The sequence below is a fragment of the Diaporthe amygdali genome (genome assembly GCF_026229845.1).
Source record: "Diaporthe amygdali strain CAA958 chromosome Unknown NODE_1_length_4327563_cov_65_473760, whole genome shotgun sequence".
In the NCBI taxonomy this organism is placed as follows: domain Eukaryota; kingdom Fungi; phylum Ascomycota; class Sordariomycetes; order Diaporthales; family Diaporthaceae; genus Diaporthe; species Diaporthe amygdali.
Genome location: NW_026517021.1, coordinates 1,395,411 through 1,419,375, shown reverse-complemented (window position 1 = coordinate 1,419,375; position 23,965 = coordinate 1,395,411). Strand labels below are relative to the sequence as shown.

Sequence of the window (23,965 nt, the reverse complement as noted above, 5' to 3'; positions counted from 1 at the left end):
GGCCACGCTTGTCGTCCAGTGACTCTTATACATGGTCATACGCCGTCAAATTCATTTCCGCGGGGCGTCTAGGCCGTATCAAATACACTATTAGAACAACACCACCACACTCTCAAAGGTCACAGATCATCATCACGGAGCCCCATGTGGCTTAGTTACTTCCTTCCAAAGAAGGTTACCTAACAGGAACGTATCCCACAGGAATATATCCAACAGGGACGTATCCCACAGGAGGTTATCCCACAGGAGGTTATTCCACAGGAGGTTATCCTACAGGAGGTTATCTTATAAGAGATTATCCTCTAGAAAGTTATCTTACAAGAGATTATCCTATAGGAGGCTGTTCTTTTTAGGAAATTGTTTTTCTAGGAATTATTTTAGAGTTCACTACCTTTAAGAGATTGTTTTCTTTTTCCATTATCCCCCTCCCTCTTGCCCTTTTTTTCTTTTCCTTACTTAGTCTGTGTAAATACTGTGGTCGCAAAGTGGACACCCGAGCTTAAGCTCGTTCACTGATGTGGCTCTGACAAGTCGGGCGGCCAGCGGTTGTCCGGAGGACCTGCCGCCGTCGCCTCTATCTGGGCCATACACTTACCTGGGTACGCACAGAGGAGCAGACAGCACTGTTCCATCCGTGGCAAATAAAAATTGAATATGGACGGGAAGGAAGGTTATTGTAAGATCGCGTTGTGATTCAAGCCTGCACACTTTCCTACTCTGGACAGTTTTGAATACAAATGATTAGGGTCACTGAAGTCTTTATTGATTTATGTGTAGAAAAAAAATGAACATCCTTCTTAATTGTTATTCTTGGTCTTGTAAAAATTATCATAAAAGCAAATTTAAAAGAAACAAGGAATAGCTTGTAAAACAAAGTGAATAACTTGAGAAACAAAATGAATAACTTGAAGAACAGAATGAATACCAGAATGAAACAAAGTGAATTTGAAAGGAGACGTGGCCGAGCGGTTATGGCGGTAAGTCAGCATTTGTCATAACTCATGTATCTCAATCACACGAACACATTGATACGTCTCGAGCATGTAACTAATATAGAACAGCTGTGTTTAGGTTCATCTCACAATTGTCCGCAGTACGAAAGTTCGTGGGTTCGAATCCCACCGTCTTCAGCGCTTTTTTGGCCTTTTTGCTTCTTTTTTAGAACAAGCCGCTAACTTTGGTGGCTCTCCGCGAGCAGTGCGCTGCATGCCCGGGGCTGTAGGCTGATAATATGTTCAACATCTGCTGTGTACATGCCATTCTGCCGCCTGCTACCCACACAAACCCAGGCTAGGTTACCAGAATGGTGTACTTATCAGTGAACCCAGATTCGTCAGCGGCACTTGATGATGACGGGTAAGTGGATGGATTCAGACTTGACCGACTATTTAACACGAGCTACAAGGTAGAGGATGACCGAATACATCCAAGGGATATGACACTTGTCGATATTGAGACTAATGATCATGTTAAGGGGTGGATCTGCCAGGCGAGAGCGAACATCCTATTGCTCGGACATGACTTGACCAGTACATCGCACTCGTTCTAGTAGAACAAGCTCTTGTGGGGTGACCTCCTGGCTGTTCTGGGATAACCTGCTGTGGGATAACCTGCTGTAGGATAACCTGCTGTAGGATCACCTGCTGTAAAAAACTATCTTGATAGGTGTTTCCGTCCTTCTGATTCCCGTCTAGACTACGTACTTGCGAGTAGCTGGCAAACATTTGCGACTTCTGTACATAGCTCTACAGTACAAACAAGAGCTTGTGGTCCACTATAAATTGTAAGCAACTTATGTGGGGTTGAGCTACAGGGTACCCAGGCGCTATCGCGCTGTAGATCAACCCCAAAATCTATCCGCCCGCAACTTTTGGAGATCCACGAAATTCGCTACAACCTCACCACAATCACATGCCAGATCACCACGAACATGGCGTTCGACGACGACGACGATGATATCTCAACGCAGCGCCCGGCTCAGTCGCCTGAGGATGCGCAAGCTACCGCCGAAGAAGCCCTCGAGGACGAGGCCCAGGACTTCCGCCAATTCGCAGCGCTGCAGCGCAAGAAGAACATCTCCGTGTCCACCATTCGCAAGGGCGAGAAGGACTTCGAGTCGCACGGCACAAAGTCGCAGGCCAGCGCCCTGGAGAAGAGCCGGCAAGCCATGGAGGAGGTGTTGAGTTACACACGCGTGCACAATAGCAAGGACTGGGCGCGCGCCTGGTACTTCCCCAACCGCTGGGTCGAGGACGAGGTGTTTGAGGGCAATGAGGTTAAAACCCAGAAGGTCGCCGCCGAGAGGAGGGAACTACATGCGCAAGAGAGGGTCGTCTGTGTCGGCTTTGAGCACAAGACCCTGGGCAGGAAAATAAGAGGGCAGGGTAATAACAAGCCCGGCTGGGACCAGGTTTGGCTGCTGCCCGAGGAGGCGCTCTTCTTGATTGAGAGGGGCGGCCTGGATCTGTGGTGGCCTACAGCTACAATGGACGAGATTTTCCCACTCGGCAGTGAGGGAAAGGGCGCCAGCGCAACACTAGAGATTGAGGAGGAAGACGAGTACGCTCTTGGCTTCCCGCTCAGTCTACAAGCTGCATACGCCCTACTTGTCGGCAACGAAGGTGAAAGGGGCAAGACATCACTGCGCAACCTGCAAGTCTACTCGAATCTCAATCGCGCAGGCTTCAACGTCATCAGAGTGCCTCCGCCGACCTCAGATCAAAATACGGCCAAAGCCATTGCCGAGGATCAATCGCCTCTGTGGCAGCGTCTCACTGCCCTGCTCTTCCCCGACCGAGAACCCAACCATCCCGCCTACGGCCCTCTCGTCCGGCCAGGTCTGTACAGATCGTACGGCTCAATATACAAACAGATCGCCCTCGTGCCGCGGTACAAACCAACCGCACACCCGCCTTGTTCCCTGTCAGAAACGCAGCACAGCCCGTTCCGCGTGCAGTTTCATGTCTGGAAGCCCAGCGTCCAGAACTGGTCCAAGACCAAGCCGCCCCCTCCAGACTACTACCTCGCCGTCGTCGACGCGCACGAGACGTCCGTGCCGACCTCCGAGGAGATCTCCGCCCTTCTGGACTCTGTGCCGCATGCGCCTCCGCCGGCACCTCAACGGCAGGGCCAGGCCGCATTCATGATGCACAGGAGGCTGAAGCATGGGCATCGCAACGTGCTGGTCGCGGTGAATGACCATGGGGTAATCAACTACATGCGCTTGGGCGAGGGCGCGTTCGGCGAGGAGCTGCTGTACAAGCAATACGACGTGCGCACGGCGCCGAGGGGCGGGAAGAGGGGTGGTGGTCGTGGAAAGGGTGGCAGAGGCGGCAGAGGCGGCGGTAGAGGGGGCCGGGGTGGAAGAGGTGGTTGAGCCATTCACTTTTTCCGATTCAGCACAATACTTGTGGCATCAGACCATTTTGTACAGGACCGAATTGGGTAGTCACACGGGGCCGGGAACACCAACGATGATGGGGAGGTAAGCCTTGGTCAAGTCCATCTGATCAAGCTCTCTGGGCCGCTCATATCCTGGCTGCACTGTCACGATCTCGGCAACCGCAGTGCTCCATTGGTCACTGCCACCAGCTGGTCAATGTCTCGCTTCTCACCGGTTCCTGCTTGAACCGCACCGCGCGTGAGTGAGTCTCTAGCACATCATCGAAGGACGCTCGCAAAGCCTCTTCTCTCGCGAAGCTAGCCACGCGCAAACTTCCCCTTCAAACCTTCGAGACCAGTCATCACATCTGGGTCAACGAGTGTTGCCTCCTTCGTCGCGCGAGTGCGGCCTGCCCCGCGTTGCCCGTCTGATGACAGCCTATATCACCGGGCGAAGTGCACGCACACAATTCTCACATACTATGGAATGGAGGCCGTCTCGGCCTTGATAAGCCAATAGATGAATATGCACGAGAGGGGAGCGCGGTGATGGGAACACCACGCGATGGCCCTATTGTTGGACTATTGCTAGATCGCGGGGAACTGCTGTTCGGGACGAAGTAGAATATGCTGGTCACTGGCAGTCTCCCAGTCACCAGTTCCAGCCCTTAGGGCAAATGCCCCGCGAGTCTTGCCAGGCCAAGTCCTGGACTTACCTACGTGGCTCGCCTGTAGTGACCTCGAGTCTGCGAGTTCTTCGCGTGAAAATAGGAAATTGGCGAAAACGTAACATTCAATTGTACTTTCATCGCAGGCAGATCAAGAGCAGCGAATCAGTTGTGTATTGCGACTCGGTTGCACAGGTCTGGCTGGAGGCTAATGCTCCGGTTCTTAGTCTCTCGGTACGTGAACGCGTCATATCCTAGCCTAAGACATGCCTCTGGAAATTGAGCCTCTCTAAGTTTTGAGACTTTCTAGTGGCAAAGACTGCACATGTTAGTGTGAACTTTGTGCTGTCGTGGTCAGAGAGAATGATACTGGCGACCTGCCAATAGACTCAAAGACACGACAGATCAAAGACGCGAAACAGATGACGAGGCAGAGTATGACTTTCCGACCTCTGGAATGGTTCGTCACATCCGCCAGAAAACTACTGGGTGGCTACACGGCTTGAAGGCGAGCAGGCAACGAGGCCGGCAATGAATTCCGATGCCCCGCTTATTCTGTCTACTCGAGTATTTCTCCATCTCATCATCATACGAGATAGGTTTAAAGCGCAGTATTATCAAAGTCGAAGTATGTTGTGACCTGTCATCTTTCCTAACAAGCCATTTGCTAGTGCCTGTTCTGTTGAGAGGCTTTGCATTGTGGCTTGCAGATTGTGGAAAGGAAAGGGAACAGGAAAACAGGTTGCCCTCCAGCAAAATTTCCGGTCCTGGGTGGGGCCCTACCTGCTGGCACATAACGCCTCAGCAAGCCAGAAACTGCTACCAACCCTCTTGGCTTTATCTTGGGCTCTATAGAGTCCAGGTATTGGTCGTGAGAAGAGTCTGACTGAATTCTACATTGTGGCTTTGAGTCAAATTTCTAAATAATGGTATTGGCTGCAGCTGCCCATGTCGAAAGCTAGCAAATTGGAAGGTTGCTGTTCTCTTCTGTACGGCCAGCCGCGTGTAAGTGGGTGGCGGCCTGTGGGCTTGGCACCTCTTCCCCAGGCCATGTTCCTCCCGAGCGCCACTGCGTGACAGGCAGTTTAGGTTGGGATTGGTGGCCTTCCACTTCCATCATGCCATCACTATCTTTGAATCCTACAGTGGAGAATTGGAAAGCATCATACATATCTGGAATTCTAAGACTGGGGCCCATCTGCCAGCCAGCTATATCCAGCCTGCCAGCCAGCCAGCCAAGGTAGCTAAGAAACAGACAGAAAGGTTGACGTAGGAAGTGGATACCAAGGCCCAAATAGCAGCACAACTCCCTTGTGGAAAACACACACAGAACAGAAGATTAGTGAGACATCCAGAGTCATCACTGTCTGTATGGATGAGATATTGGTACCTGGATAGGTCATAGATTAGCTAGCCCTGGCAAATTCCGAGTGTTGTCTCTGGCCGGCTTTGAAACCAACCTGCTGATTGCAATGTCGTTAGTGCCCCACAGTGGGAAGGACCAGCCAATGGCTCTGAAAGGCTGTGTCCAGCTTGGGAAAGAGCAAGCCTTTGGGGGATGCTGGAGTGTCGCCAGCTTCCAAGGTAATGATGACACAGGAAATTGGACAATCAGTGTAGCTGCTGCTAGTGTCTCGTTTTTTCTCTCTCGCTTGCCCCCCCGGGAATCCCAAGATCCAAGATCGAAGACCCAGGCAGAATACCAAACCCGAACCAAACCCCAAGACCAAGGCCCAAGCGGCCAGTGCCATTGTCCCAAAGTTGGGGCTACCTACATACTGGGTTCGATCAATGCATCCAGTCATTGATTGTACTGTGAATGAGCGTGGCTGTCCCACCTTCAATGTCGTCAAGCAGCAGCAGTAGCACGAGTCTTCGATATTGAGTATTTGAATAGAGAGAATGGGGGACAAACGTCTCACATATATATCTAGATATGACTTGATGAGTCAAGTCAATAGACTGCCTCAGATAAACTGTGCTACTGCCCTTCGGGTATTCTTAGCTGTGGACTGGACTGGAGTGGAGTGGACTGAGCTGGGACTGAAATACGATGCAGCGTTCAGAACTCTGACTGCAGAGATTTGTGCACTCATAGGCCCAGCAAGAGAATCTGAGCTGGGAGCTGCCAGTTCCCAGGAGCACCCCAAGCAACCCCCCAACGCTAAAGTGTAGGCTTTGAAACAGCTGAGTAACACAATCTTTGCTTCTCAAAGTTCCACTATCCAGCGGCAAAAAGACCCCTCGTCAAAACTCACTTTACTTGCCTGGTCTAGTTTCCCGCCAACTTCGCAATACCGACAACCACCCTCTTTCAACCCCCTGGGCCCCGATTCTCTTACCTTTCAAGGTTATTACCTGCATACAGGCCTACTTCCCACACAACAATCTCTTCATCTCATCAGTCGCCCAGACCAGCATCTTCTCTTCTCCTGTTCTACTTTTTTCTCTTCAATCTACGCGCACACTGATTGTCGCGGCGTTTGTCTCCGTCAACTCGCACTCGGCTTTCCTAACTTTCTGACTCGGCACGGCTCACTCGTCTCATCGTCCATCTACATATTGCTCCCCAACCTTCATCGCATTACACCAATCAACCTGAAAACTCTGGCAAATCGGCGCAACGCGCTTCTAACCATCTAAACACATCGCATTGAGCCCTGCAATTGAGTATGGAGTCGGACAATTCCTCGGTTGAGGCGCCCAAAAGCCCCCCTGTCAACAAGTCGCCCGCCACAGAGCAGACGCCCCCCATCGAGCCCAAGAAGACGCCAGAGACGTCCCCAGACAAGGGCGCTGTCGCATCAAATGCCCCCAGCCCACAATCAGAGAAGCGCGAGCCAGAGAAGAAAGCCGCTTTGGACGTGTAAGTGTGCCTGTTTTCCCTCTTGCCTCGTTCTGTTTCCCCCAATGCTTCCAAACATGTATTGCATCACCATTTGTCGCCTTGGCACTTCTCCGACGCTCTCGCCTCTTGCCGTCTCCTCAACTCAGCCAACCAAAGCCCTCACCAAGCTAGCTTGGCCCTCTTGAATCTTCTCTGGCAACAGCAGCAATTACCGTCTGTAGCAGACAAGAGCTGCCAGCGTCAGAGCTGATAGTGTATGTTTTGTGTTGAGCCAACTTTCGCGGGGGAACGTCATCTCAGCCAGTGAAGAGATGTCTCTCGTCGTTGACGTGAAGATCGATTCGGAGAGGTCACTCCGTAAAGTGAATGTGCCACACTCACTTACTGGGTGGGGCCTTCTCGGGAGCGCTCGAGCGATATTCAACTCGCAACACTGAGCAACCACACTTTTCCATTTCAATGCCATCACTTCACTTAGCCTGCTGCGTGTCAGTACTTTGAATCGTCTTCACGTTTGTCTTGCCAGTGTTATTCAACGCAGTTCGGGCTCTTCACATCGCCCTCTCCTTCCCACTTAAACTGCTTCAGCACACTTCCTCTCCACCCCGACACATTTTGTGTCAACACCCACTTCGACCAAGACATCAGCAGCCACTCCAGACCCAGCACAGGCTTTGAGCCTTGCAATCTGATATAAACAATAACGAGGGTAAAACTAAACACTCGTTATGTCTTTCCCCCGCCCCGCGTTTGGTATTTTTGACAGACGGGGTCGCAACGCGTATGTACCTGACAGTTTGGTGTCGAATCGCCATTGCGACAGGCTTTAGTTCTTCCCCTGTCCCCCAGATCTATTATACTGCAACCGCTGCCTTGCTCCCCATCACAGACTACGTCAAGCGACACTTTTTTTCCTGCCACTGTGAATTGCCTGATAGTTTCCGAAGTCTTTGGGGTTTCTCGTACTTGCAGTCACACTCCTTCTCCCCCCCCCCCCTTTACATCAACTCTTCAGCCCGACGGCCTCGCCTATTCATCTGTCCCTACGACTCACACCACACCTCCATAATCGCTTCAGAGTCGTGGACTTGAGCATCAGCTGACCTTGAAGCACAGAAGCATGTCCGATACGGCCAAACCCCTGGACAACAAGGCATATTCATTCCTCAAGGAACCTCCTATTGATGACGAGGACACCGGCAACGACGACAATTTGAGCCCTCCACCAGAGTCCATGAGCGGTATTTCCAGCGGTGATGTTGTCATGAATGAGGGCTCCCAGGATGAGATCGTTGTCGGCTCTGCCAACAATGACGGCACGCCTAAGGCTGAAGCTCTCGCCGCCCTTTCTGACAAGGAGTCGTCTGCCATCATGGACATTGACGGAGTAGAGGACAAGTCTGTCCCTGCCACCTCCAACTACCCCAAGCGTAAGCGGTCTTATGTCTTCGGTGATCTTACCGAGGACAATATGAACAAGAGCTTGCTTGCCGACGAGACCGACGACGAGGCTTCTCCTGCTCCAGGCCCTGCAACAGTGACCAGATCGGCCAAGGGCCCTCGTACAACTCACGGCCTTGCTAGCGTCAAGGGCGTGACTATTGGTTACTGGCGCGAGTCCAAGGCACCGATTGGAGACAAGCATATTGTTAAGGGCTTTATCGACTCCCGAGACCGCCTTCGTACACGTGTTCAGCCCTGCAATCGGGAGGGCAAAGTTGTCACCGACCTTTACCCTCTGAATCCTGGACCCGGAGGCAGCTGGGTCACCTTTGAGAAGATCGTCTTCGACAATCACCTTGTGCACCTCGACCAGACCCAGGTCAAGGAGTATGTCAAGATCCGATCCGACATGGAGGACGCCGATAACGACGGCGGTGCTAATGACACAGCTGCCGTCCAGCAAGCCATTGCACGCTGCAAGGCCCGGGGCCCCCAGGTGGAAGGTGCCCAGCCGCCGCAGATAGCCTATGGCGTCGACATCCCTGAACATGCTCTCCACCGTCCTGAGAAGCGTCGACGCATGGGCGCGTCGTCCTCTGCCAATGCGACCCCGGTTGCGAAGGCTGCCCACGCCAACTCACAGCCTCCAGTCGCTGATCTTCACGGAACCCGTCCCACCAAGATCCTCCTCGGCTTCTGGAAGGGCTCGGCCGAGCCAGATGACCAGGACAAACACGCTGTCTTCGGAATCCTTGGAAACAACGACATGTTCCGTGTCAAGGTAGGCCGCGAGACTCGCGATGGCCGACCGCTGCAGAGCAATTTCCCATCGGGCGCGGGCGCGTTGTGGCTCTCCTTTGACGAATATCAGATCGAGGACTACCTCGAGGGTCTCAGCCGAATGGAGTTAAAGGAGTACTGTCGTGTTCGCCAGTACCAGATGGACCATGGAGAGCGGCCTGAAGACAAGGATGAAAACCGGAAGGTCGCCATCAACGAAGCGCGCGCGCGCGTTGCTGCCGGCTTCACCAAGCCCGAGCCCAGAGAGCACCCCATGCCGTCCAATGCCAACGGCAATCTTGGCGAAGGCCCTCACCTTGATGCCGTCCTCAAACAGGAGGCTCCCACTCACGAGACCCGTCAAGCCCACGCTCGCCGCTCGCTTCCTACTATCGTGCCCAACCAGGCCCGCCAGTCTACGCAGCCTCCCGAATTCCGCGCCGCCAATCGATCCGGTGGTGTCGAGTCCCGCACTAATAACCTCGCCGTTAATGCGGTCGCCCGCGCCGAGGCCAGGCAGACGAAGAACGATCAGCGCGAGGCTGCCTACATTGCCCGCCAGGGCACGGATGGAGACGCAGATGGAGACGTGGACGGACAGTCTTCCTTCCAAGACAACGTTTCCCGACTGAACCGCGTTTGGGCTGCCCAGGAGGCCCACCGCATGCGAGCCAACAAAGAGGACGCCAAGATCTATATGGGCATCAAGTACGAGCGCAAGCAGACTGGCCCCTTCGAGGGCAAGCTCGTCTCCCAAGGAACCATCATCTCTATTGACGGCGAGGACTATGTGGAGTACCGCGTTCTTACCAAGCCCACCTTCTTTTAGTCGCTAGGCTGGCAATTTCTTGCTGAACCCAAGCTGGTCACGTTTCTCGGGAAGTGGTTGGACCATGATCCCTTTGATCGGCCTGTTCTCCAGGAAAATCGACGACCAAACACGGTCCCAGGCCCACTTGACTTCCTCTCGTGGGCTTTCCTTATTTTCTTTGGCGTTCGGTCTACGGAACTAATACCCCTCGGCATGCTCTGATCTTTTCGCCTGCGTCTCTGTTTTTAAGGTCTGGCCCTGTTCATATCGAGGTCTATTTGATGCCTCTTGGCTCTTTCGTTCCCTGCGGCGGCGGCTTCGTGGCTTGAGAAGAGGTTCTTTCTCTTTGCGTCTCTTTCACTGCCAATATTTTCGACTTTGGAAAATGCTTCTTGCGGGATAGATGCGAAATGCTGCACGAAAAGCACCCCAAAAGGGCTTGGCCAGGATCCACTGAACTGGCAGGATTGTATTGCCGAATAATTGTATTTGTACGACACCGCTGCACGACTGCGGCCTTTACGAAGTTTGCGGGGCATCCGTCTTGTCTTCTCATCACAGCAGGAAGGACGAGACTTGGTTTCGGCTGCGACACCTTGAGTTCTCCCACTCAATCTTTTCCGCCACACGGGTTGGCCTTTCCGAATCTGGGACCCTTCTCGTTCTGATGACGGATCCCACCTTTCTCGCATGAATACAAGCATCCCGACATTTTTTGTGAGGGAAATTGCGAGAGTTACGACAGGAACTCGGGTGAAAAGGCGCGCCCGACATCTGGACGTGGCGTTTGCCGGATAACTTTGGACAAGAGGCCAGGCTGGTCATTGAACCGCCCAATTGATTGATTGACCGACCATCAATATTGGCGTCTTGAACCGGGCGATGCGGTGAAGGAGGGTTTCGATAATATTCCTCCTTGGAGGAAAAAAACACACAAAGGGGAAACAAAAATGGTGGCAGAGGAGGGCCTGAGGCACGCAAACGATGTTGAGTTGAGCATCGGTTAACGGAGGACTTGGTTTAAGCCAGTCCTGGCCAGGTAGACCGATTTTGCAGATAGATGCACGGCCGAAAATAATGAATACTCTAGCTTTATACTTTCACTTTTGCTTTTATCATGTGAAGTCGACTCGCTGGGTGTTCACGATAGTGGCGGCATCTTGATATGTCTACGATCCAATACGTGCTGTAGTAAAAATGAAAATGATTCAACGGCAACCCCTTCAATCATACTTTATTCGTCTCTGGTATCTCTATAATGCAAGCTTTTCATCTATGGGCAAAAGTCTCGTAGCAGGCAGGTCGCGTCCAGAAAACCACGTCATGACGTCGCCTCAGCACCCTCCTTCTTATCAGCACCGTCCGCCTCGTACCCCTCCACTTTCATGTCATTCAGCCCCAGCTCCTCCTCCTCGTCGTGCGTCCTGTCGTACTCCTCGATCGTCATGCGCGCGTCAGGCTGGCTCGGGTCGTCCGCTAGGCTCTGCACGTAGCTTGCGGCCAGGGGGTCGGCCAGGATGATCGTGAACTCGCGGTCGCCCTTGATGGCGGCGTCGAGGCCGTCGAAGAAGCGGGTCCACCGCGCCTTGTCCTCGGAAGCGAGCGAGTCGCCGCCCTCGGCCGCGCCCTCGCCCTCGGCGCCGCTCTCGAAGATCTGGCTGTGCAGGTCGCCGCGCACCTGCGTCAGCAGGCCCTCGACGGTCGTGAAGCGGCCGCCCAGCGTGCCAGGGTTGACGGAGAGCTCGAGCTCGGGGCACTCGAGGGCGCAGGTCTCGCTCTTGAGGATGTCGCGGGCCAGGTCGGTGGAGTCGGCGACGCGGAGGGTGATGCGCTTTCCCTTGGGGGGCACCTCGCCGCCCGTCTTAACGTCGTTGCTTCGGTAGCCGCACGCGTCGCACACGGTGCTCATCAGCACGACCTGCTTAAAGTGCGGGATGTCCACCATCTTCATGTGCGTCACGCACGGGTGCATGCAGCCCGGACAGCTCGCGGGGAAGCTGTACACCTCGTCCGGGATGATATCGTCGTTGTCGCCCAGCCGGCCCTGGCCCTGCAGCGGGATCGTGCCGTCGCCGGAGGCGGCCGCCGTGTCCGACAGCCCCAGCGCCTCGTTCTGCTCCGTCGTGCGCGTGTACTCGCGCTTCGACCACTTGCCCACGCCGTCCTGCAGGTCCGGCGCGATCCAGCTGTTGCCGGCCGGGTCGTCGACGTACAGCCGGAAGGGGAACGCCTCACCCGCCACCATGGCGCGGCCCTTGGCGATGATCTCGGCTACCTTCTCGTAGACCTCGGGCGACTGTGCCTTGCGCGTCTCCTGGCCGAACTCGAGGTCGTCGATGATGTTGGTCAGCAGGCCCTCGACGTTGGTGAGCTGGCCCTTGCCCGCAGGCACCTCGAGGTCGAGCTCGATAAACTTGACGGTCGCGGAGTCGGACTTGACGACCTGGCGGGCAAAGTCGGGCAGGGCGGTCAAGCGGAGCTCGTAATGTGTGCCTTTGGGCTGCACTGAACCGGCTGCTTGTATCTCGCTGTTCTTGAAGCCGCAGTGGTCGCAGGAGAAGGACATGAGTATGATTTCGCGGAAGTAGGGGATCTTGGTGAGGAGGAGACGGGTAACGCCCTAGGGAAACGACAAGTTAGTTCTCAGTCGGTTGAGAGACAGTCGATCCGGGTGAGAGAGGCAGCTTACATTTTCGTGACAGTTCATGCAAAGCGACTCGATCTCCTCGACTGGCTTCACATCGTCGTTGTCGGCTTGCTGCCCTGCGCCGTTGGTGGCGGGGGCGACTTGGTCTACTTGTTGGCCGATTGACCTGAAGTATTCGTTTGGTGAAATGACATTAGAGTCATTGCTCTGTATTTGATCTGAAGAAGACATTGCGTTGTTGGTAAGACCTGCCAAAGAAGAAGATGGAAGGATCCTGTGTCGCAAAAATATGGCCTTTTGTTTTGCGATCAAAAAATTTGGAGGGGCAGCATGGCGATTATTATTATCATCCCCAAGAATCTAGATGATGGCGGGGTGGAAAATCCTCGGTTGGCTTATGTCATAGGCGCGGGCAGGTGGGGGAACCTTCTCGCGACAGCCAGCGCTCGCTCGTGATTCTCGGCCGAGTGGCCCTGCCTGTATTGCTGTGTAGTACCTAGGCTAGGCAGTCTCGAGCCTGGGTTGGAGGGGTGGAATGATACTGTTTAGGTGAGACTCGGATTTCAACCTGATCACCTCGCCGGCCTGACTCATTCTATTTCTTCATAAAGTCGGATAGGCTTAGCCCAAGGCCTGAAGAGGCAGTGGAGCTCTGTCCTGATCGTTGGTCCAGCAGGGCCTGCAGGCCGGCCTTGCGGTTCTTGGCTCGCTTCTTGCTGCTGGCATTTGCGGACAATTTTGCAGGCTCTGCCGCTGCTGCTGATGGGCGCTTCTCCTGTGACATTCTTTCTTGGTTCACCGTCTTGCTCTTGCTCTGGCTCTTGGCCCTGGCCTTCGGGAGAGGTCTTGGAGCAGGAAGCTGCAACTTGGTGTACCTGCTGCATTTCCCGCAGCTGAAGACCTTTGATATACCGGGCTTCTGTGAGGCAGATACTGGTGCGCTTTGGGTCTTGGACTGCTTCTTCACCCTAGCCTTGAGCGCCCTGTCGGCTCCAATTTTAAGTTCAGTCCCTCGGCCCGGGAGCATGATATGCCCACAGCAACTGCAGACGTGTTGTCGTTGTTGATCACTGATCGGGACATCGTGGTCGACCAAAAGTGAGGTGCGCCTGCTCATCAGGAAGGCCGAAGTTTCGGGTGAAGAGGCTGACAGCAGATGAGCTGCGTCTGTCAAGAACTGCAGCTGCGGGCCTAAATCTGAGGACACCATCTTGAGTTTGTGCGTGCAGGTGAGGCGAGGTGGCCGTGGTGGTGGGCGGCAGTGTGCTGCTATGTTGACTGAGACATGGTAGAAGATTAAATAGTGTGTTGATTTCAAGTCGGTAGGCCGAGTTTGGTCGTGGTCGTCCCGTGCAGGTACTTGGTCATTCCTAGTGCAAATAAAACGACGGCCGCAGAATAAGGGGGCTCCTAAGGTTACCGAGTCCAACAAGGTCCTCCATCTAAACGGTCACCTCGATTTAATGAATATCGCGAAGTCCTGCCCATCATTCGTTGAATATCTCTACTTTACTTTATTTATTTTTTTAGAGTTCGTATGCTGGGTAGTCTTCTTGCTGTTGATGAGCTATGCATCCAAACTCAGAAGCACGTTGGGGACGATGGTCATGATATGCCTACACTCTTCGGTTGCTCATTTTACTGATGAGAATGTCGCTATTGGTGACGCCTTTTGCCTGTGGATTTTCTGTTTTTCAGACAGCCAGTCCACGGCGCACGGCGGCATTTACTCATGACCTCTTGATCTCCCACTTAATGTCCTTGATGCTGACTTCCTCCCCAGCCTTCTCATCGTAATCAAACCACTCGCCGTCGGTCAGATCAACACCAGTGAACTTGGTTCCGGACTCGACGCCATCCGCCAACCAGTCGCCCTGTTGCCGAAGCACGTCAGCCCATACCCAGTCCAGTGAGGAAATGTAACCCTTACCTCTGGCTTGAAGTCGGTGAACTCGAGGCCACGGCAGTCGAACTCGAGGATGTTCTTGGGTTTAGCCGGCTCAGACTGCTCATAAGGAACAGGCGCTGCCTTGATGGTTGCCGATGATTCGCGCTGGGCCGATGTGGCGTCAGTGAACTTGCCTCTGACCGTTTACTCCCTTCTCTCTGTTGCAACAGCTACTTGTATGAACGACTCCCCTTTCCCCCTCATACCTTGCAGTTCTTGCATTTCCAGACAAAGTTTGCCTCACCCCGGCTACCACCCATCTCGTTCATTTCCTGACGGCGAGGTTAGCTGGCTGCGCATATACGTCGACAAGGGCGAGGAGACAGGAGAGCAGATGAGATGTAAAGGTACATGATTTTCCAACTCACAAATCGATTCACTCCGACCCAGTTCGCGTGCGTCTCCCTGCATGACGTGCACTGGACTTTGAAGGTGTACCAGAATGGGTTTTCCTCGGTATCATCAGGCCGGAGGTTGGTCACGCTGGGGAGGTGTCAGTGACAGCCTCACAGCTCGCGGGTGCACTTGTGTTCTGACGAAGCTTTCAGAATTGTTCGTCAGTCAACTCACCCGCCCTGCTCAGCCGTAACACTGAGAGCGTACATTTCTGGGGTTCGACTAGTGTCGCTTGTTAAATGTGTATGTATTCAAAGATATTCACAACGATACTCGGTGGCCTTTTGCAATCGAAAACAATGTAAAGATCTTCCTGCAGTCGCTGTTGAGGCTTGGTGGGGTGTTGAACTGCACCTGTAATAGCGAGGCTGCTGCTTTCTCAACCCCTCTTAGTGGCACCTGGCTCTCAGAGGGTCCTCTTATCAAAGACCAGGGTCTCCAGAACCCTGTCTATCCGCGCCGGGCGACCGAGAATTTGACTTGCATGCACCCGTGCACTCCATCATCATCATCATCACCACTCCGTCCCCCGGCGATCACGCATATTCGAACGACCGTTCCTTCCAGCCTGCCCCACCCGACCGGATCGCGAGCCCAAGCAGCAGCCGACGCGTGCTTCCGCAATGCCTCCGGCATGCAATTGCTTTGGTCTCGAGCTGCATCAGCTCACCTCTGCAGATGCAGAGCCTACGCCAGCCCTCATGCCACTGGCATGCCAATGAGACGCGCCATCACCGCTGCGGACCGTCTCCGAAGTCCACGACTCGGCAGAAAATCCATAGCGACAGTTCATACCACGACATGCGGTGCACCAGCTGTTCTCGACAACTGGTACGAGAATGCGCGGCGCAAGGCGCTGGATAGGAAGATCGGGCCTCCGAGCAGAAATTTGGTCCAGTTGCGCCGCCTATCGTCCTCAATTGCCAGCAACCAAGATGCCAAGGAGCGCGCTCCCTCGACAGGCCATCTGCTTGCCCATGCCATGCAGCCGTCGCTCAGCAAAGACCCCATTGGAATTTTAATGTCCATCTGCAAAATGGACGATGCCCTCATCCGCCATGCTGAAAGCAGACCAGTCTTCGGCACATTCCTACAAACCATGCACAAGAGTTACGATCCAAAGGAAAGACTGGGGGACTCAAACTTCTTTCCTATGGGGCCAAACTTTGATATGGTTGCCGACTCTATAAACGAAGAATATCAGCCGGGTGGCGTCCTCCATCGGGAGCCTCTGACGAACCAGCAATTCGAGCGATATCACGATATGATGAACAAACTTGCCGACTCATTGATCATACAGTCTTACTATGACGAGACTCCGGGGGACCCCGAGGCTGCTCGCCGGTCGCTCGATAGTTTGGATTCTGCCTGGACAGCTATTCGCCTGCTCCGTTCTGAGGGATACCCTCGGTACAACCACCCAGGGGTCGACCCGACTGCTGCGAAAAAGGGTCGTGCTAATCTCACGGCCATGCTCCGAAAACTCTTCGATTCCTGGAATGAGACGACTCGTTCCAAGTATCAAGTAGCCAAGATCTGCTACAACCTCCTCGTCTGTCCAGTCCCACCCAGCATCCATCACTACAACACCCTCATACTAGGCTTCACACGCAAGAGAATGCATCATCTTTCGGACCTGGTAGTGGAATCTCTCCTCGACGAGAGCCGTCTGCGACCCACTTCTCAAACAGTTGCCTGTCTACTGCTTCATTACCAACATAAAAACGACCTCCTCGGCTTTTATGGCATCATTCGCCGCATGATGGCTATCGACAACCGTGGGCTGCTTACAAGGCGGCGATGGTACGAGGAAACGCTTCAGATCCCAGATCTGCGCAAGTGGGCGAAGCAGCCCGAGGTGACGACTTCTCTGAAGGGGAACTGGGTGATCGAGAGGCCAATGAGGAACCGAGATATATATGAAGGTCTTGTGTGTGGGCTCCTGCATTTCGGTCGAGTCAAGGATGCTGCCAAAGTCTTCGTGGCCTCGCTACAAGAGAAATGGGGTATCAGCGTCGAGCTTTTTATCCAGCTGCTGAGACAATGTCTGTACACGTTGGATGCCCCCGCGGCGGATATCCTCGTGCGCGGCTTTATCGGAAACGCCGGGGTCATGACAGCCCTTATTCTCAGAGAGAATTGCCCAAGGAAACTAGCGGAACACCTGTACCCACTGCTGAACATTGGCAAACCACCGAGTTGGCCCTTCTCGGAGGAAAGAGCCAGTATGGCATGGCATTCTGCAAGCCTTGCAATCACCACCGAGGACCGACTGAGCATCCGGCGCCTCACTGTTGCCATGTTCATCAGGCAAGCGGAAACACACCTCTTGCGACTGCATCACATCATTCGCCGAATCAAGCGCATAATGAACATTGCGCTAACTCCGCGAGCCCGCATGGACTACGCACAAATGGGGATGGGTGAGCTTCTGTCTGTGTCCCTGCACAACCGACAACTTGCGGCGAGACTGTTGAAGCACCAGGCGCTCCTAAAGATAGCTAGAGAACTGGAGGAGAGCACATGGGATATCGTGCCGGGAAAGCTAGCGACCACTTACAATGATGTGGTACTCGTCCTGGAGAGGTCTATCCCCAGGCCAGCGCGGCCCGGGGGGTGGGAGCACTTCGAGGACGACGAGGAGGTCACCCTACTCGCCGGCAAGTGGATGCGGTATCGCCTGAGCAGGATGCACGGCATCAGGAGCGAGGCAGCGCGGACCGAGCTTGATGCCGAGCTGGCTCTCGTGATGGCCCGGCGGCTGGTGGGGCTCGTCCGGGGCATATTGATCCGTGCGGCCAGTATGAATCCGGCTGTGGAAAGCGACCCCGTTTGGAAGCCACTGACACTATTGCACGGCGAAACCGGCCAACCCGCACAAATTGTGACTCATAATCAGGCAGAGGAGGCTGATTTCGAGGATGTGCTGGCCTGGCCTGCCACCGCGACTGTTGAGGCCGCTTGACCCGTGGGTGTCGGGTCGATGCTCTGCAAAAAAGGGGAGCAACCACCTTGACAGGTTAATGTTTCTTGTGATAGAACATAAATAGATATATACACTATACATAGAAATCCTGTAATTACATACAAGTCATCAACGACAACCCTCAGTCATCCGATCTCAATATGTAGCTGTGCTCATTCTGTGTAAGTACGACGAATAAATGGGATACAATTCAACATTACTCGTATTCTGTCGACCTTCAATTCCAATATGACCCGGGACTCGCTGCCACGTTTGGTCAGATCGTCTATGCCTCCATAGAATATCCTGATGCGCGAGTCGGATGCACCGAGCAACCCCCATTACTTGAACATCATAGCTGCGCACTGCTACGTTGGAAGCATCGAAGTTGCCATAGCTGTGATTCTGCACTGTTCAAATATGGATAATTAACAACCATCTATAGGCCAACGGAATTCAAGGACAGAGAAAGCAGAGTATCAACGCAATCATGCCTTGGCGAGGGTGTTCTAATTGTTACATAGATGAGACCAGGAGGCAAGGTGGTACGAAGTATTGTTAAGATGAAAATTTAGGCTGGCAGGAAACTGTGAACGAATCTGCCCACTCCAGTCAGGCAGCCTTGCGCCCAACGACAAGCACCCTATCAAACACATAAATAGCGCCCGATTTCGCCTCCTCCACACTTCCCTGGATCAGCCTCACAAACTCGTCCGCCTTCTCGGGGTTACCTTGTCTCAGCTGCCGCTCGAGCATCTCGTAGAGCGGCATATTGCACCAGTGCATCGCTGTCAGAGTATGTGGGTCCCCCGTCTTCCAATCGGCCACCACGTCCAGCAGACCCTCGGCTTCAAAGGACTCAGGCAGTGTTTTCACCCACGGGGCCATCAGTCCTGAAGCAATAATGCTCGTCTGGCGCCAGAGCTCGGCTAGGTTCTGCGTCGGCACGCTGGGCGAGGTTGTCTGGATGCGGTGGGAGGACTGGTCGGCCTCGCACCATTGGATGTAGCCGTTGGGCTCTAGGAATCTGATTAGTTCGATGTGGACGGCAGTGAGAGTTAAATGATGATATTTACTCAGCATTCTGATCAGGTTCCGCAAAACCGGCCCCGGGTCATTATTCTGGATCACAAGGCCGAACAAGCGCAGGTTGACAATATCAAAATACCCCACGAGATCGTCTGGGATATCTGACGTTGCATCCCATTCCCTGATGGTGACGTTGGAAGGAAGCCATTGTGGCGGTCCGGTTTGATGCGTGTTTGTATCCAGGCCAACGAATTCAGTTGTAGGGTCCAGCTCGGCGGAAAGGTCTCGCAGCCAAACTCTTTGGAAAAGGTAAGTGAATTTTCCCTAAGACTGTCAAACTATGACGTGTTTGCATACCCTGTTCCAGTACCAACATCTGCGACTTTCAAATGTTCCCGCCGATGAATAGCAGGATGGAGATTATATCCGAATATGTCCTTATACAAGTAGTGTTGTAGGTTGAGTCTTGGAAGACATCTTCAGTATAAAGCGAAAAGCTCCTATATCATGCAGATGGAAGGTGAGACTTATTCAGCAGCATACCTGTTAAGATCGACAAAATCGCGCGTGAGAAAATACTCTTTGACGATTCCTTGATGCTCCGACATTTTGATTCAAGCACGGCGCAACACAGTCAAATGGTATGTGTTAATCTGCATAGGTAACTTGTGATGTGCAAGCACCACTGAGTAATCAAACGAACCAGATCGATACCAGCCTCAAACTGCGTCGATTCTGGGTGGTATCGTATTCGGATACTATCGGCTTCTTCGTACCCTTGTCTGGTGTTAAAACGGTTGAAACATCGCAACCGGTGTTGCAACAAAGATAAATGAGAGTACACTACCTCAGACGGCACCAAGAGGGCATTTGGAGGGAAAAGCCCGCGCTCCGGTCATGTACACCCTTTTGAGACAGCTTGATGTGCCATTGCATATGCATATTTGACCCACCAAGTGGGTATGCCCCTTACAGTGCGGAACATGTAGGATCCTGGATCATCTCAGCAGCTCTAGGACATGCGGCACAGCAGGTAGCACCAAGAAGATAGCTTAGCTTGGTACTTTCTCGATCGGGATGAGCTCTCAGATTCGCGTTGTAGCGAACATTTATCGCAGAAAAGATCATCAACTTAAAAGCCACATGGCGAGTTGATATTCACAGCCTAAGCATTGAGTGCAGCTACCAAACCAATCATCCATATATCCAGCCCTTATACAATCCAAGCGACTGTAGTTTTGAATACAACATTACCATGCCTTCCAATCAACCCCTCATTGTTCTCGTCCCTGGAGCTTGGACTCCTCCAACGGCATATCACAAACTCGTCAGTATCTTGGAAAAAGCTCCTTACAACTTTACAGTCCACAGCCCATCGCTTGCTTCCAATAATGGCGCCACGCCTCCCAATACCTTCGAGGCCGATGTGGAGGCAGTGAGGTCGGCTATCGAGCCTCTCGTCACGGCTGGGAATGATGTGATCCTGATTATGCACTCCTACGGTGGCGTGGTGGGCTCGAGTTCCATCGCCGGGCTCACAAAGAAAGACCGCCAGACCAAGGGCCTGCCCGGTGGCATCTCGCACCTGTTCTACATCAGTGCGTACTTGCTTGCCAAGGATCAGAGCGCATGGGATGTTTTGGTCCAGGCCGGAGGCGATACTCCCGAGCGTCGAACGCTGGTCGAGTTCAAGGACGATGGCACGTGGCTGCCGACGGATGCCATCTCGGGCCTGTATTCTGACCTCGAGCCTGAGGATCAGGAGGAGCAGAAGGCGGGGATACGGCCACACTTCTTCTCCGCGCTGTTGGGCAAGGCAACACATGAGCCGTGGAGGGATGTTCCCAGCACGTACATTTACACCGAGAACGACGTATGGGTCCCGCCATCATTCCAGGTAAGATGCTCCCTGCGAACGAAGCAGAAGTACATCAGAGCTGATTCCGATCTCAGGATATTTGCTTGGCCAACGCCACCAACGCAGGGGTTCATGTCGATGTGCATAGATTCCCCTCCGCGCATTCGGCATATGTCAAACATCGCGGAGAGATTGCTGAGCTGGTTGGAAAAGTCGCTGGCTCTTCCTAGCCGTTATGGGAAGGCGCTTAGCCACCAAATGTTCTGATGTAGGCATAATTTGATAAAAATAAAGAATTCGTCGCGGAGACGGTCTCAATGTTGCTGTGCTTCACTATGTACATGAATCGACATTTCGCACCCGTTACGAGTAGTCGAGAGAGAAATCGTGTTGAACTTCCCGCAACCAATTTCTGAAATTGCTTGTCAATCATGTTGTAGAGGGTAATAATCAAAGGACAGATACGCGAATTGCAAACAATGATACAAGTGAGTCCTGGAGGCACGTCAAGTTGAAAAACACACTTAGTCTTCGCTAGCCTGCATAGTTTACAATATGTGTTCGAGAGTTACACCTTCGATAAACCGTGCGATTAATTATACACATGAAGCTATTACAGCTTCCCAATTGGTCCCTATATGACAGAATACTGACTACCCGGTGGCGCATGCTGCTCCAGTTTCGATCCCGAGCTCCCGATCCCCATATCCAGAAGCTTGACGCTGTCATTTGTTTTGTGCGTTCGCACCGTGCTCCGGACTTTGTCTTGCAGCGACCTGAACAGTACTGCCGTCGGTGGCAAGCAGGAGCAGATGACACCCACGCCGCACTCGATGATGGTCCACATACCAACGCCAGTGATAGTCCCTATAAGCAGTTGAATTAAAATGTGCCCATCCGTCTGTTCGAGGGATTGGTACATACCTGTTGTGTTCGCCACGTCCAAAGTTCCAAGTGCGTGGGTGCGAAGAATGCTACAGATGACGGTGAAGCCTCCTAGAACAAAGATGAAGGAAACCTGGAACTTCCTTCGTATGCTCATCTGAAGTTGCCAGACCATTGGCAGAGGCAAGATGAGGAGAGCAAAGTCAAAGATGATGTTCGAGATCGCGACACCGTTGTAGAATTTGGTGGTATCGATGCATGACTCCTGAAGAGTAAAATCCCAGAAGCTGTGGACAGGCTTGCATGAGAAAATCTGGAAGCACAGCACCGTAATCCACCACACGATCAAAATTCCGGCGAATACGATGGTGGTGATTCGGAAAGGGCGGGTGGTGAATATGCGCCTCAATAGCAAGAGGATAGAGAGCTTGACGGTGACCGTACAACACGTGTAGCAAATGTTGTCAGCGTACAACACCATCAAAAACTGCCTCATTTGCTGCACGCTGAACTCGGACTGTGGCTGACCCGCGTAGCCGTACGGAGCGGTAATGAGGTAATGACAAATGGACACCGCGAGCAGGAATATGTAAGCGGAGAGGGCGGTCCAGTCATCTATACCAGTCCCGTTGGTCCGCCTGCGGGCAACGAATCGCAATACAATGGAGATGCTGGCGAGAACGAAAAGCACAGAGGTTGCGACCATCACGCCCACTGCGACTGGGGCAACACCGTGGACCGCCATTGTTGCTTGCGCGTTGATAGAGAGAGGAAAGACGGCGGTATAGAGCAGGCTGATTGTTCTGTTGGCGGGAGCAGAGTGAATCAATCCAAGAGTGCCTCCCGTTGCCAGCACGGAATAAAACGTCCCCACATGAAGAAGAATCTCGGGTTGTTCAACAAAAGGACGAAGGAAAAGCAAAGCAAGGCAACAAGAATGAGCGAGGTGGCCCCATAGTGACTACCAATCTTCGGTCCTTCGCGGCCCTTCGCGGCCCTTCGCAAATGACATGTCAGGCCGGCAAACATGGGTGCCTTCGAACGTTGGGGGCTGGAAGGAGGTATGGCTTGATGCGACTCGGCTGCGTAATCACGACTCGCATCGGACGAATGCTACGTCGATGTAACAAGAGAATGTTAGTGTAAGCATCCTACGGGTATTGCCTTCACCATGTGGCGCGCGCTCTTATGGCGAACGATAGAATTTTGATTGCAATGGGTGTCATGTTAGAATAATGGTCGATACGGGACGACTCGTCAGATCCATGTCGCCGTTATTACGTATTACTGCCGTACATACCGAGGCAGACATTGCTTTTGCACAAGCTCTTTGACATGGCAAGTCCGAGGCACCAGAGCTACGATGGTGTTGTGGGCCATTGCAATACATAGTACTGTACAGATGTTGCAACCCTCCTGCTCAGGGATTAAAATCCTGCTATTCAACGTGAGCGGCACGATCCACTCACACTCCTCAGGCGATCCAAAGTTTAATCCAGATCGGTAGTCACGAGAAACCTCCTGCGACTTGGCCTGCTTGATCAGCAATGCGTTGTGCCGAGGAATCCCCTTTGAGAAATCACGACTCAGAAGATAATAATGTGGTATTATAGTGTGGTATGCTCGAGGGGAACTTTTGCATCTTGCCTGATCGCAAACACATTGTAGCTTTCAGACAACGCTCATCATTTGTTACATATCGCAATCCCCGGATCAACCTCTTTATTTGGAATAGAAAGTGGAGCTCGAGCGCTTATGGGACCACACAGTGCCAGCGTGACGGTAAACCAAATATCATATTATTCCTGTATCCGAGCTATGCCATCTGATGTTCTTAAAAGAGACATGAGTATGCATTTTTGCCGCTTTGATCCCCAAGTTGGAAAGAATACAGACCTAACACTTGTGCACGTGTATCACAGGTCCCTCCGATCTTCAATGGACTGACGCGCTTTCAGCGCTATTCGTGTAATTCTATCTCCAATGAGGTCAGGAATATTACATGAGGACCAGTTGTTTGTATCTATTTATTGGAGTCTTATGGTTCTTTGTATCCCTCAGTTCAATACTCAGGAACAAGGGATCGTCCACTGGCATTGCCGCCTTAGTGTGTCTGATGTGCAGAAGCTTGTAAGGAGTGCGATTAAGCTAAGCAAGCCGACAAGACGATCAGTAACGCATTTACACCGTTGGTACTAATAGAATAATGTGCTCATAGTAGACCGTAGAAAGGAATTGACTTCGCTGCTTGTCGCAACCAGCTTGCTGGTTGCGACCTAGGGTCTTCCGGCGTCTGATTCGGAGTG

The 23,965-nt window shown here is 52.9% G+C and overlaps 9 protein-coding genes across 9 annotated transcripts; 4 read left to right on the top strand and 5 right to left on the bottom strand.

Annotated features, from left to right (window-relative positions):
- Positions 1-1,930: 1,930 nt before the first annotated feature.
- On the top strand, positions 1,931-3,376 carry J7T55_006001 (trna splicing endonuclease subunit; the record flags this gene model as incomplete). The annotated part of the gene is made up of 1 exon (XM_053139510.1): positions 1,931-3,376. One exon carries the CDS (start codon positions 1,931-1,933, stop codon positions 3,374-3,376), a length of 1,446 nt encoding a protein of 481 aa, XP_053000770.1.
- Positions 3,377-6,721: 3,345 nt separating this feature from the next.
- Positions 6,722-9,949, top strand: J7T55_006000 (uncharacterized protein; the record flags this gene model as incomplete). Its single annotated transcript, XM_053139499.1, has 3 exons — positions 6,722-6,915; positions 7,122-7,151; positions 8,014-9,949. 3 exons carry the CDS (start codon positions 6,722-6,724, stop codon positions 9,947-9,949), a joined length of 2,160 nt encoding a protein of 719 aa, XP_053000769.1.
- Positions 9,950-11,252: 1,303 nt separating this feature from the next.
- Positions 11,253-12,809, bottom strand: J7T55_005999 (zinc finger protein zpr1; the record flags this gene model as incomplete). The annotated part of the gene is made up of 2 exons (XM_053139488.1): positions 11,253-12,551; positions 12,621-12,809. 2 exons carry the CDS (start codon positions 12,807-12,809, stop codon positions 11,253-11,255), a joined length of 1,488 nt encoding a protein of 495 aa, XP_053000768.1.
- Positions 12,810-13,173: 364 nt separating this feature from the next.
- Positions 13,174-13,788, bottom strand: J7T55_005998 (rnase p rpr2 rpp21 snm1 subunit domain-containing protein; the record flags this gene model as incomplete). The annotated part of the gene is made up of 1 exon (XM_053139477.1): positions 13,174-13,788. The coding sequence occupies one exon, from the start codon at positions 13,786-13,788 to the stop codon at positions 13,174-13,176; it is 615 nt and encodes a 204-aa protein (XP_053000767.1).
- A 520-nt stretch (positions 13,789-14,308) lies between these two features.
- On the bottom strand, positions 14,309-15,131 carry J7T55_005997 (DUF866 domain-containing protein; the record flags this gene model as incomplete). The annotated part of the gene is made up of 5 exons (XM_053139466.1): positions 14,309-14,452; positions 14,509-14,631; positions 14,733-14,798; positions 14,895-15,009; positions 15,097-15,131. 5 exons carry the CDS (start codon positions 15,129-15,131, stop codon positions 14,309-14,311), a joined length of 483 nt encoding a protein of 160 aa, XP_053000766.1.
- Positions 15,132-15,406: 275 nt separating this feature from the next.
- Positions 15,407-17,887, top strand: J7T55_005996 (uncharacterized protein; the record flags this gene model as incomplete). Its single annotated transcript, XM_053139455.1, has 1 exon — positions 15,407-17,887. The coding sequence occupies one exon, from the start codon at positions 15,407-15,409 to the stop codon at positions 17,885-17,887; it is 2,481 nt and encodes an 826-aa protein (XP_053000765.1).
- Positions 17,888-18,499: 612 nt separating this feature from the next.
- Positions 18,500-19,524, bottom strand: J7T55_005995 (uncharacterized protein; the record flags this gene model as incomplete). The annotated part of the gene is made up of 3 exons (XM_053139444.1): positions 18,500-19,214; positions 19,274-19,381; positions 19,460-19,524. The coding sequence occupies 3 exons, from the start codon at positions 19,522-19,524 to the stop codon at positions 18,500-18,502; spliced, it is 888 nt and encodes a 295-aa protein (XP_053000764.1).
- Positions 19,525-20,171: 647 nt separating this feature from the next.
- Positions 20,172-21,041, top strand: J7T55_005994 (uncharacterized protein; the record flags this gene model as incomplete). Its single annotated transcript, XM_053139433.1, has 1 exon — positions 20,172-21,041. The coding sequence occupies one exon, from the start codon at positions 20,172-20,174 to the stop codon at positions 21,039-21,041; it is 870 nt and encodes a 289-aa protein (XP_053000763.1).
- Positions 21,042-21,408: 367 nt separating this feature from the next.
- Positions 21,409-22,404, bottom strand: J7T55_005993 (uncharacterized protein; the record flags this gene model as incomplete). Its single annotated transcript, XM_053139422.1, has 2 exons — positions 21,409-21,641; positions 21,699-22,404. 2 exons carry the CDS (start codon positions 22,402-22,404, stop codon positions 21,409-21,411), a joined length of 939 nt encoding a protein of 312 aa, XP_053000762.1.
- Between the last annotated feature and the right edge of the window lie 1,561 nt (positions 22,405-23,965).